The following is a 13770-nucleotide window of genomic DNA, read 5'->3' as shown; positions in this document are numbered from 1 at the left end:
ATTAAAATTTAATTTATAATATTTATAACACCCTTTGCTATGTATTTATCTTGCCAAAGCTACATTCTTGATGCTTAATTTATTATTTATTGTTCTTTATTTTATTTACCAGTCTAAATCTGAGACAGACTTCAATTTAAACTGAATAATGTACTTAATAAATCCAACAGGCAAATCATCACTTGCTGCTGTCCAGCTCGAGCACACATGTGGTGACGCACGTGACATGTTTGGGTGAATAAATAAAACCCAGCTGATGGACCGTGAAAGACAAACATCGACCACAAATCGATGAATGGATGAAATATTATAATATATTCATATTCAAAGAATCCCATTGGTCCGTCTGGCCTCGGGGGGCGTGGCTTGTGATATAATTTTATGACAGAGGAAGTGGCTCTGCTGAACCGTGGGTCATACTTAGGTTAGTAATTTGCATTTGACACCAAGAGACACCGCAGAGTTGATACTCACGGGGAAAGGAAGCCGAGGTGAGTGCACGTGTGTGTGATGTTCAGTGAGTGACTGCTGGTGAAAAGAGACATGGCGGAAGTGAAGCTGCCGAAATTAAACTAGTGTGTCTCTGTTAGCTCAGAGGCTAACGCTGTTAGCATGTCAGCTCCAGCTGGAGACATGTTACAGACACACAGTACAGGTTCACTGCTCCTCTGTGATGTGTCTACATGTGTCACCACCACATGTCGGTAACTTGTAGCCTCGGTTACATGTTGTTGTTTACACAGATGATATTTGTGAGATGTGTTTCCTCTGCTGTGTGTTATCTGTTCATGGGGACTTATCAGGTCAGCTGCATGTGTGGAGCAGCAGGCTGTAAACACACACCAGACCTTTATCTCTGTGGCCCTGCTCCTGATGTTATGTGTCTGAGGCCTGCCATCTTTAACAGCTCAAGACACACACTGAACCCTCTGAGACCCTGCACACATCACATTTTGGGTTTCCTGCACCTTGTAATTCATTCTGCTGAACTAGACCTGTTGTCCTTGTTTGTGGAGACTTGTAAGCTCAGTCTACAGCTGATCCCAACTAGGGCTGCAACGATTAGTCAACTAATCGACTGTTAAAATAATCAGTTACTATTGTAGTAGTCGACTAATCGGTTTGAGTCATTTTTCCTAGAAAAGTACTGTAAAAGTACCCCAAATACTCTTATTGCAGCTTCTTATGTACAAAAGTTGGAACGTTATGGTACAAGGGGGGGTTGGGCTTAGTTGGGTAAAAAGCTATATTGAAAATAGACAATAATTTGTGCAGTTGGGTGAGTATAGGTCAGCATGCTTAGATATCACTTGTGGCGTCCCACAGGGATCAATACTTGGTCCCAAATTATTTATATTATATATAAACGATATAGTTAATGTCTCTAATGTTCTGTTCTGGCGAGCACTTACAACAGCTATTGGGGGATGTCACGACTGAACTAGGGAAACTGAAACTGTGGTTTGATAACAACAAAGTTTCTCTGAATGTTAATAAATCAAAGTTTATTTTATTTGGAAACAGACGAGTTCACCCTAACATACAGGTAGAAGTAAGTATAGACGGCTTTAGCCTTGAAAGAGTTTATGATTATACTTTTCTGGAAGTGAACTTAGGTCACAGACTTAACTGGAAAACCCATATAGACCATGTCAGGTTGATCTTAAAACAGCACAGGTAGTATATAAGGCGAGAAATTTTTTACTCCCTAGGAAACTACAAAAAATGTTTGTTGACAGAGACAGGCAATATGATTTAAGAGGTGAATTTAATTTCCGACAACCTAAAGTTCGTACAACACTTAAAAGTATGTGTATTTCTGTCATTGGGGTGAAGTTATGGAATAGTTTACCGGATGAACTGAAAAAAAGTAAAAATATCTTTCAGTTTAAAAATAAGTTTAAGTATATTTTACTTGAAAAGTATAGTAGAATTGGTGCACAATCGGATTAATAATGTGAATTGTGACTCTTATGTTAAAGGGAAATTTCGGTTTATTTCAACCTGTCTCCTATCGTCCTAAATTTGTTTCAAGTGACTAGTGACATAAAAATAATAGTTAGCGTGTTAGCCGTTAGCCTAGATACAGCCGGGGCGCATAGTAGCGTCAGACCTGTTAAAACGTAAGTGAACGGGCAACCTTCAAGTGCAAAGTTAGTCCACTAAACAAGCTTTTTTTACCACAAAGACCGCCTCATATCGTTAGGATAAATGTCAGAGAACATATAGAAAATGACATGTAAACGTGTTGTCTTACCTTACCGGTGTGCTGCCATGTTTGTTTACCATCTAGCTCTGCTTTCCAAAGCGCGGCCGAAATATTGCAAGAACAAGCAGTGTTCTCATACCGTGTCTGAAATATCACGAGAACAAGCAGCAACAGCTGGAAGGCAGAACCGGACAGTAGCCTGAAAAGTTCATTCATTCATTTTATGAAAGATTTAGAGAATAACGGCTGACTTTTTGCCAGACTTCGGCTTTGTGGAGGAGGAATTTGATTTTGCAGAGTTTGATGGCCGCCCTTATTTATTTGAGCCAGAATACACTGACGAAGAGCTTCGTGAAATTGAAGAACGGAGGAGGAGAGAGAGAGAGAGGCGCAACAGGTAGAGGACGAGAGAGGAGGAATGGCTGCTGCAAGGCTGCGTAGCTCTGGAGATTGGTGGTGTACCTGTGAATGCTGTGCCCCAGTGCCCACAGAAGAGGAATGCCTCTGTTGCAAGGAATGGGACCGGTTGCAGCCTTATTTTCAAGGTCTGGATGTGACCGAGGACGAGGCACCTCCACCTGGAGTAGTATCCAGCTGGGCTTTATCTAGAGTTCGCCAGATATATTTCGGCCGCACTTTGGAAAGCAGAGCTAAATGGTAAACAAACGTGGCAGCACACCGGTAAGGTAAGACAACACGTTTATATGTCGTTTTCTATATGTTCTCTGACATTTATCCTAACGATATGAGGCGGTCTTTGTGGTTAAAAAAAAAAAAGCTTGTTTAGTGGACTAACTTTGCACTTGAAGGTTGCCCATTCACTTACGTTTTAACAGGTCTGACGCTACTATGCGCCCCGGCTGTATCTAGGCTAACGGCTAACATGCTAACTATTATTTTGATGTCACTAGTCACTTGAAACAAATTTAGGACGATAGGAGACAGGTTGAAATAAACCGAAATTTCCCTGACTATTCGTTTTCTTGATGTTTTTTTTCCTCCTGGTTGGTGTTACCATTCTTGCAGTCATTCATTGATGGGACGGATTAAGGGAAGGCACAAATAAGCTGTACAGCTTCAGCCTTTTCCTTTTCAGTCTACAGTATTTATTTAAAAAAGAGTATAAGTATGATGTGTACTATAATGCAAAGATAATATGCAAAGATTGAAATAAAAACAAACATCAGTCATCAAATATTGGCAGCTTTACACACTCTCCCATGATGGTGAACTAAAACGTGAGTGGCGTGAGTACGAAACAAGACATTAGATGACATCATTTTGGGGTTTGGGAGAGACAGACCGACATTTTTCAACATTTTAACACATTGTTCGATAAAATGATTAGTCGACTAATCGAAGAAATAATCGACAGATTAGTCGACAATGAAAATAATTGTTAGTTGCAGCCCTAGTCCCAACACAAAGTGGACAAGGTACAAAACCTGATCAGATTTTATGGTTGAAACTGAATTATTTGTGCTAAATAACATCTGTAGTTTGATATGGCAACAAATTTGACCCATTTTAGCAACAGTAACAAGCTAAAATCCTGTCGTTCGAGGACACTATGACTTTTTGTTTTGTTTTTGCACATCAATGTTCAGGTATTGAAATAAGTGAAACAGCTGTATAATTTTTTACACACAAAGCTGGAGTCTCAGAAGGTTAACATTGTCTTAACATTGTCTTTATCAGCTCAGTACTTGATGATTTTTTTGTTTATAAGCATAACTGTGTTCAGAATTGAGTCACAGAATATTAAACTCTGACTTGCAAAGTAATGATGAATGATGTCTTATACTCAGTGGCAGTTCTAGCACACTTGGTGCCCCAGTTGAGCAAAAGATAAACTTTACAAGCTTACATTGAACACATCATGACGATTTTATAATTTACTTTGGCCTAATGCAAATTCTTAATGAGTAGAGCTTAAACATTTCACACTGTAAATCAATGCAGCCTTCATGAGCTGCTCATAGTGGCCACCGGCTGCTTAGGTAACAGCAGATTTATGGCGGGGGTTGACATCACAATGTAGGATAACATGCATGACTTTGTCTGTACGTAATGTATTTTATTTTCAAGCTCATTAACCTGTGAGATGCAGAATATTTTTTTAAAAGGGAATAACTTATTATATGGTCGTTTCCATCATGGGATGTATAAGGCAGAGTTATTATAGTTTTGTATTCTTTTTAAAAAATATTTTTATTTAGTTGTTTTTTTGAATAATATAGGGGGTATTTGTGCGGGGCAAGATTTAAGAAGCTCAGAATAGTTATTACAATATTAATGCAATACTTTATAAAGGCAGTTGACTCACAGTCATGGAGACGTCTCAGTCTCTATAAAGAAATGCACCAGTGCCTCCTCAGCCTTTTTGTGTTGACAAATTTGCCCAAATTGACAAAAACTAAAGACATTTTCTGCATATTTTACTTTTAATTCAATTCAATTTCAGTTTTATTTATAAAGCCCAATATCACAAATCACAGTTTGCCTCAGAGGGCTTAACAGCATATGACATCCCTCTGTCCTTTGGACCCTCACAGCTGATCAGGAAAAACTCCCCCCAAAAAATCTTTAATGGGCAAAAAAAAAATCATAGAAACTTAAGTTAGTTTTGTAATTACACAATATTAAAGGTCTTGTTATTTCACTTAGCTTTAATGGTTTTTCCACACCTAGTTGTAGTTTTTAGTTTAGTTTAAGTTCACTATAATAACCAAGCCCAGGTAGTGGCAAAGGGAAGGGCTGCCTTTTCTACATATTAGATTTTAATGTAAGAGGGAAATAAATTAAAGGAAAAATGTTTGATTTTGCAATTATTTATTTATTTATTTATTTTTTTAAACATATATTTACTGATTTTTTTTTTTCAAAAAAAAAAGAAAAAAGATAGTTGTTCATGCAGTTGTTCCAAAACACACAAAAAAGACAAAATAAATAAATAAATACTGAAAAAACAAAATAATAATAATAATAATAAAAATAAAAATAGCAAAAAAAATCTGCAAAGATTTTGCAATTATTCTTTGTACACATACAGCATTGAGGTCTACAGTACACCAATGAGGAAGTAACGCCAGTATCAACAAAACAAAAAGGCTAACTGTGTTTATATTGTATGTGTTTTGCAGAGTGACATCATGGCAGCAGAGGGGGAGCCCACAGACTTGGTCAAAGTGCTGCACCTTCTGGTGCTCTCGTTCACCTGGGGTATGCAGGTCTGGGTCTCCTTCATAGGAGGTATGAGCCGCACAGACATGTCATGGCTGCCCAATACATTCTCACTCCGTCACATGTCCACGTTTGGTCATGGACTTTCCATGTCCACATATGACGTCCAAGGTACCCTGGGTGTGTTGGTTGTTGACGTTCTGGGACACAGCGTCAACTTCAGCCTGTTACATGCATTGTCTGTTTTCAAAATACACTTCTGTTTTCACAGGAAATTTAACATTTACTTACAGTCACTTTCAAAATAAAAGCACTACGTCGGTACAACAGTGCAAATTGATGTTTTTTTTCCTTCAACAACAAACACACATTGTTTAGGAAAAAAAGAACAGGGTTTGGCTTTACAATCTTACGGGACGCGAACATCACATTCTCGAGTGAAAGTCGTGTCTGTTGGACCCATCCACCACCCCTTCTGCCCATCCTAGTCAGACTTTCGCCGCCTTAACTTACACCCTTGTCCCACCATGTTTCCCCCTGCCCAAGCGCTAGATTTCGACGACTTCGGAGTGAGACTGTGCTCGGCTGCCACATAATATGGATTCCTGCTTCAACGTTATATTTTTATTTCTGACCCCTTGTCTTTATCGTGATATCTGTGCCTGCAGGTTTTGCACTGGTGCAGCAGGTAAGTCGTCACACCTTCGGCCTGGTGCAGAGTAAACTCTTCCCTGTGTATTTCTACTGTCTGCTGGGGAGCAACTTCATCAGCCTGGCTGTGTATGCTGTGTACCACCCAAGGGAGCTGCTGGACTGGCACGAAACTGTGCAGGTCAGTTTAAATGCTTATTTCAAACACTGTATTTGCAATTAAATCATCACAATCTTAGATTAAGGTATCTCCTCTTGTCCTGCAGATGGCTCTGTACTTTGTGGCGCTGATCATGGTCGGTCTGAACGCCCGGTGGTTCGGCCCAGCGGCCACTGAGGTGATGTTCCAGATGAGGGATGTGGAGAAGGAGCACGGTCTGGGGGACCAGGTCGGCCTGGGGAGTCAGAAAGAGGGTTATGCTAAGCTCAAAGAGCAGGACCCCAAGTACAGAGCCTACAGACGCACGTTTGGCCGCTACCACGGGTTGTCGAGCCTCTGCAACCTGATCGGGTTCCTCTGCACCACCATTAACTTGATCTACACAGCCCTGAAATTATCCACCATTTAGAGCAGAGTGGGTGTTAATGTGGGCTTGAGTTAAATGAAAGTGTATGTGACATTATGTAAATCTAATTTTACAGATTTCCTAAGTGTCCTTATGAAGGAGGACGTCTTTGTTGACACTGAGCGTCCACGTTTATTCCCGTCAGCTACACACTTTTCGTCTTGTCAATCAGTATCTAATGTGTCACAAAATAGGATGTGTTGCATTTTAATATTTGCCCTTAACATTTGATTATATTGCTCATGATCATTCCCCCCATTAAGAACATCATTTCTTTTAAAACACAGTAACATGTAGTCACCAAACCTCAGGTACCGTGTGGGCAATTTACTGGCATCCCCAGCAGAGGGCGCTGTTTGGACACAGGCGTATTCAGGGAAAGATTAGTGCATCTCATTTGTAAAGTGTTTCCATATATTTTAATGAAAATGTATTTTAAATATGTAAACACTGAACTAACACTGTGATCAAGAGATTAAACATTGTGCTGTTCATATTCTTTCATGTACGTCTGACGTTATGTCTTTAAATTTGGAGCCACAGGTCCGTCAGGCTTTTAGGTTTTTAAAATACCTTCAGCTTTGTTTCATTCAGATAATAATATACTGATGTGGTTATCCTACTGTGCTATTCCCTAAAGAAATCAATTTTATTGAGTGATTGTTCTTCTGTTGGCATAATATTCAATTTAGAGTATTAAAGACCACGTTTACTTGGCAGTGTTGTGGATCTTTGATTTGCAATTAGAACAGTCCAGATTATTACGGCATGGATTCAGTTGTTGCAGATTTGGCAGCAAAACATTCAGTCTTTAAAATTCAGCATAGTACAACAAAGATAGGTTTCAAGATTAGTAATACTGTTTACACCCAATTCCTACTCTCATGGATAGATTACTGGATTACAAGTTGTCAGGCGACACAGCTACTGTTTGCCTGACAAAGGTGTAGTCACTGAAACGTTGCAGCAGCATTAAAATCATTATTTTTTGCAAGTTAGACAGTGTGCAGGAGTCTTTTCTACAAGTTTTATTCTTCTCATCCCTCTCCTATGCAACTGTATTCCTAGTAATCCTTTGTTTTAAATGTCAGCAACACATACCGACTGGGAAGAGACTCAAAATGACCTTAAAGAGATGCAAAGGAACTTAAAAGAGACACAGAATAACTACAAAAGCAGGCAAAACAACCCCAAAGTGACACAAAACTTCCAAGAACTACAAAAAATTAGCTCAAAGGGAAACAAATGAAGACAAAAAGATCCAAAACAACTAAAAGGAGACACAAAACTGCAACAAAAAGATGCGTAATGACTGCATAGAGACACAAATCCACCACAAACTGTCAGTACATTTACATGACATTAGAGAAAATTGATTTATTGTGTCCGACTAAAACCGGACTTTTAAAATACATGAAAACATGTTAGTTTGACTAAAACCGTACTAAGTCGAATTTCTCATAGGCGGACTAACAGACCCAGATAAGGCCATCACTCCTGCACGTATACAGTCAATCAGACCCAAACTAACTGAGGCGCTCTGAGCATGCTCCACAGTTTCCGCCCCGGGCTTTGACCCTGAAGTCGAATAACATTAAATCCGTAACAGAAGAAGAAGCTGGTAACAACATGGAGAAATCTACATCCAGAGCCGTGACTCTTTTAAACGGACAGCTTTTTTTTGTCAGTGACGCCGCAAGCACTGGATTTCAAGTACAATTCAATTTCATGTTCTTAACAGCACCACAATTGTGTTTTTGTGTTTTTATTTGGATGGACATTTATTTGAGAAAGTAGGACGAAAAAAAACCTTTTTCCAAAAAATGGCTTTGTGGACCAGGCGTAACACCTCCTCCTAACTGGACACGATGCAAACACCTGATTGTTTCAGTTTTTCCCAATGACGATGTCGTAATCTGTTCGCCAGCAACCAGGTGAAGCTAGCTTGAAAAACTGCTCGCCCACCCTGGCTCTGTTTTTAAGTTTTACACAATTGCTCCACCTCCATCGTATTTTCGAAGCTGTTGCTTGGGTCCAACACACTTGCTGAATGTTGTTGTCGCTGGTAGTGTATCGGGACATTCTTTTTGTGCTCCATCTCAGTGTTTGCTCGCTGTATGATAGGAGAGTCAGTCTCACTACGAAGTCGTCGAAATCCGGCGCTGGGGCAGTCAGAAAACGACAAGTAATGCATCCTTTAATGTTGGCATGGTACGTGACTGGATGCTGTTATAGTTTAACGGCGTCAGGAGTAAATGTGGCAGGACTAGGACGAAAGTTAAGGTGGCAAAACTCCGACTGGGGCAGGTGGGAGGGGTGGTGGGTGGATGGGTCCAACAAACACTGACTTTCACATGAGAGCAGTGTTCGTGTCCCAGAAGATTCTAAAGCCAAACCCTGTTCTTTTTTCCTAATCCTAACCACTTGTGTTTGTCAATTTGCGGTGTTGTACCGAAGTAGTGCTTTTATTTTGAAAGAGACTGTATGTAAACGTTAAATTTCCCGTGAAAACAGAAGTGTATTTTGAAAACAGACAATGCATGTAACAGGCTGAAGCTGACACGGCGTCCCAGAACGTCAACAACCAACAAACCCAGGGTACCTTGGACGTCATATGTGGACGTGGAAAGTCCATGACCAAACGTGGACATGTGACGAGGTCACAGTGAGAATGTGTTGGACAGGAAGAGGTGCAGTTCTTCATAAAAGAAAGCAAAGTGTATATTCCACAATGTCAAAGTATTCCTTCAAGTCAGCTGGAGTCAACACACACATTCAAACAGTTAACCACAAACTAATTGCCACACAGTGAAATTGGGTAACAGTGGCCTTCAGGAGGCCTAACCCTCAGGGGGTTTCGCTGTCAGTCACATTTATTCAGTCAAATCAGGCACCTGACTCAGTCTCTATCACCTCAAAAATCTCTGGCCTCGTATTTCCTTAAATGATCCCGATGAGTTACACACAATAACACACAGGCTTTAAATGCTGTTCAAAAGAAAGCAGCGGTTTTAGAAAAGAGCTCAGTATTAGAAGATTGGTATCAGGGGAGAGAAAGTCATCTCTTGTGTATTCTTCTCTGTTATGATATTCATAGATAATCTCTTTTTGGGATTTTAAAGCAGCATGCAGTCGTGAGTTATGGTGTTCATCTCATCTCTATATAACGTTCAGATAATCTCTTTATAGGTGCAGTGGGTTTATGATGGTCTGCAGTACTCCCACTTGGCATCATTATGAGCTCCAGTAGTTTAGTTTTTGGTGCACACCACAGAAATGTGGATAATCACTTGCAGTGAGGCCGAGGTGTGTGTGTGTGTGTGTGTGTGTGTGTGTGTGTGTGTGTGTGTGTGTGTGTGTGTGTGTGTGTGTGTTGCTCTGATAAATTACACATTGTATCAGGATTTCAGTGTTTTTGTGCTGCGTAGATGCACATCCATCACTGAGATCAGACAATTGCAAATTAGGTCTACATTTCCACATTAGAGATGATTGAATAAAGCTGCTTCAGACTCCCAGACTCATGATTAATTTAACACACCATATTTCTGCGGGGCTGCTCTGCAGTATCACTGGAGTTCCAAATAACGGCCCCTGAACTCACAGCAGTCGATGTTCAGCTTGTGTGATTGCTGCAGTGAGTCTTTCTTGCACGCACACACGTAAATTCATTTCCTTGTGTGGGTTAGGAATGAGGGAGGATGGTGGAGCTTGTCTGGTGCAAGTTCTCAACACTTCCTTTTGTTCCCCTACTTCCTCATGTTTTACTTTGCACACCCGGAGCTGAGGAATTTTTGAAACAGTGTGTGTTTTCTTCATGGTCTTCATGTCCATATGTGGCCAATTCAAATGTCACACGTCACTTTATACAGTTGTTTTGGAGTTGGTTAAACCAACAGTCTTGACATTTGTTGAGTTGTATGGAGGAAATTCACTTGAGATTTCTCCAAAGTCATGCCGCGAAGAGATGAACAGATAAACTTGTTCTTTGGTAAAACAGACAAACAATTTATTTCCTGATGCCACTGCAAAGGACAACTTGCTGGGGCAGCTCAAGAACCAGTAGAGAGTTTCAAAGGTTGAACGCTCTCCTCGAGACACGTAGACTCACCTCCCTGTATATTCTACAAACTGACAACAAGGGGCATTAAAGCTGAAGTAGGCAGTTCTGCTTGTTACATGCATTGTCTTCTTTCAAAATATACTTCCGTTTTTACAGGAATTTACCATTTACATAAAGTCTCTTTCAAAATAAAAGCACTGCATCAGTACAACAACGTGAATTTCTGGTTTTTGTCCTCCAACAACAAAAGCACATGGTTAGGTTTAAGAAAAAAAGAACAGGGTTTGGCTTTAGAATCTTACAGGATGTGAACACCGTTCTCCCAGGTGAAGGCGGTGTTTATAGGACCCATCCACCACCCGTCCTGTCCACCCTACTCGGACTTCCGACGCCTTAACTTTAGTCTTTGTCCTGCCACGTTACCCCCAACGCCACTGAGCACGGTTAAACTATAACGGCAACTGGCCGTCTAGAAAACTCCCTGATGTCCTTTAAGAACTCCATTTCCCGCAGCACCAGCTTGATCATGTGACACTTTTCAGCGCAGTGGCGTCAGTCTGTTCCAACCTCCAAAGCGGAGGTCTGCTGCTCCTTCCTGGTTATGGTAAATAAAGACCATTGTTGAGCTTAGTCCCTGGAGTGCCAGCGTCTTCCTTCTGATCGAGGACGAATCAGGTGTTGCACGTTTCCACCGACTACTACAGGCCGCATATCATGCCGACGTTTGTACATCAGTGTATGATGTCACAAGTCATTGCCCAAGCGCAGGATTTCGTTGACTTTGGAGTGAGACCTGGTTGTTCAGAGGGAGGGCGTTCCTACTGGTTGGTCTTCAAATGCAGCTGTGCGTGCACGTTCCTCAATGGTGGAGAATCTTGCAAAGAAATTTGCTATTCCAGCACTGGCATCAACTACCTACACTGCAAAGCAACCCGAAAAAGGAAAACGGACTGATCAAAAAGAGTCTGACAATAAAAAAATAAAACACATGTCAATATCGGTAAAGCAGATATACAATTTCAGAGATGAAGAGGAAATGTTGCTAACAGTTTAGCCTTCTGTTAACTGAAGCCAAAGGCTTATGGCTGCTGCTTCTAGTTCTCGTTTATGAAGCTAACATTAGCTAGAGCCTCAAATCACAGTGTGTCCTCCGCCTCACTCCCCGTCGTTGCAGGAGATGAGAGGCAGCAGCTCCAGAGACGTACCTCCTGTCAGTGTCTGCAGCAACCTGAATCCAGCTGGTGCAAACCCCAGCAACACGGGAACCGACAGCCTCAGTTCCCAGCTGGGTCAGCAAACTTTTTGTTGCTGCCTTTACACAGGTTAGACTTGGTGCTGCTGCTGCCACCAGCCTACTGTGACACCTTGCACCAGGGGTTTTGTGCTGGCTGAATTCAAGCCCTTACAGCCACTGACCTATGGCTCCTCTGGGTTACTGTACGAAGCAGGTGTGTATGCCCGTGGGAGGGGCTTGGGATAGAGAAGAGAGCTGCAGAATGAGGGTGTATGTCAAATTAAGCTGTTTTTTTGGTGTTGTTTTTCTGCTTTCTTTGGCTTTAACAAAAGGGTCAAACGATAATCTGTTTGTTCCGAACTGTATTTTTATTAAATCACAGAGCAAGAGAAACAAATCTCATTAAAAAACAGAATTCCTGATCACAAATGGAGGAAACATCTTAAAATGGCCCCATCTCTTTACCTTCAGTCCCTGCTTTTTATATTGAAATGCCTCCATTATAATCCATTAGTGCTGATGTTGTAGCTGTAACAAGGACAGAGTCTCTCATCCTGTAGCTGGCCAGCAAACCAGCGTTCTCTGCATTCAAGGCTGCTCCTCTCAAAACCTGATGTGCGTCACTGCTAATTAAATTAAAACCTTCCTATTTCTAAATCCAGGAACCGTCTCTTGGATCTGGGTTCACTCATCACTGTGAATCTATGAGGGTTAAAGGCCAGTGTCTGTCCAAACTGATCCAATGAAACAAGTGTTCGGTTTTAGAGCATAAACATCATGACAAGACAAACCTGGAAACAGGGGCAGAGCCAGACACTGTAAACTTTCAGGGCTCAGACAAAACCTCGGGGGGTCTGGGTCAGAGAGTCTGTTCCCTCCATTTACAGCAGTTATATGCACCATTTTCCAAGCCATTAGAGATATTAGAATGCCAAAAAATCTGTAAATCATTTGGGAAAAACACAACAGTTGCCAAGAGAAAAAAAACATCCTGTAGCCTGCAGCATATTTTGTACCTAGAGTGGTCTCCTCTGGTCTGAATCAGGGACTCATGTTGTTCCAAAGTTGTATAATTGCCTAGAGTTGGTTGGTGTTCTCACGGCAGCATTTACAAGAGGACCAGATCAAATGCCTTGTGTGAGAAAGCTGCTCTTGATTGGTCAGAATTTCCATGTGGGAAAAATCCAGGAAGTAAAGCAAACGTTGAAGAAGAGTACACTTGCAAGATAAATGTGACACTTTCTAATGTCACAATGGAGGGACAACTACGCAGGTTGATTTTAGCGCTGCTCATCGTGGACTATATTGCTGTCATTGTTCATTTTAGTCAAAGCATACAGTTTGAAAACGAGGCAAACGCGGCTCCAACTAGAAAACAATGTTTTGATGCATTGGATGTGCTGAATGTGCATATTAAGGCAGTACAGGAGGAGGTGCACATTAATAATCCTCCAGGACTGTAACATGCTCATGTTTAACCCAAACAATGTGTAATGTAGACTCACAAGTCAGTCTTTAGACGCTTTGCTTAACTAAAGCCTGATGTCTTTCTCCCTGATTTTGTGGTTAGATGGGCGGATACAATTTCAGAGTTTAAAAAAACTCCCTATGTTGCAGAACCAATAGTAAATCCGCAGGGCGGTCCTTTGGTGGCTCGCTGAACTCTTGTGCTCGTAAACATAGTCCGACTGCGTTAAAAGTTTTAAACAAAGTCGCTGTAAGTCCTTCATTTCCACAATCTTGTGGACTGAGCACACGTTTGATAAAACAGAGTTAAATCTCTCGGCATCCATTTTCAAGCTCTGTGTGTTTGTTTCCTCGCGGACGAGAAAAGGGGGAGCACACGTTTCCGGGAGGGCGTGTC

General features: G+C 41.2%; 2 protein-coding genes across 3 annotated transcripts in view; both read left to right on the top strand.

Annotated features, from left to right (window-relative positions):
- Nucleotides 1–13770, top strand: part of tlcd4b (TLC domain containing 4b) — a 154810-nt gene that overhangs the window by 78976 nt on the left and 62064 nt on the right. The window lies entirely within an intron of this gene.
- tmem205 (transmembrane protein 205) lies at nucleotides 340–7328 on the top strand. Its single transcript, XM_049560811.1, has 4 exons — nucleotides 340–491; nucleotides 5353–5461; nucleotides 6061–6224; nucleotides 6310–7328. Exons 2-4 carry the CDS (start codon nucleotides 5362–5364, stop codon nucleotides 6610–6612), a joined length of 567 nt encoding a protein of 188 aa, XP_049416768.1. The 5' UTR covers nucleotides 340–491; nucleotides 5353–5361; the 3' UTR covers nucleotides 6613–7328.

Source organism: Epinephelus fuscoguttatus, linkage group LG19, assembly GCF_011397635.1.
Source record: "Epinephelus fuscoguttatus linkage group LG19, E.fuscoguttatus.final_Chr_v1".
NCBI classification, from domain to species: domain Eukaryota; kingdom Metazoa; phylum Chordata; class Actinopteri; order Perciformes; family Serranidae; genus Epinephelus; species Epinephelus fuscoguttatus.
This window is presented reverse-complemented; position numbering and strand designations above follow the sequence as displayed.

Excerpts from the sequence above, each read along its gene's own strand:
- tmem205 (XM_049560811.1), top strand. The coding sequence starts at position 5,362 with ATGGCAGCAGAGGGGGAGCCCACAGACTTGGTCAAAGTGCTGCACCTT. Across the intron at positions 5,462-6,060 it reads CTGGGTCTCCTTCATAGGAG|GTTTTGCACTGGTGCAGCAG; the intron begins GTATGAGCCGCA and ends CTGTGCCTGCAG. Across the intron at positions 6,225-6,309 it reads ACTGGCACGAAACTGTGCAG|ATGGCTCTGTACTTTGTGGC; the intron begins GTCAGTTTAAAT and ends CTTGTCCTGCAG.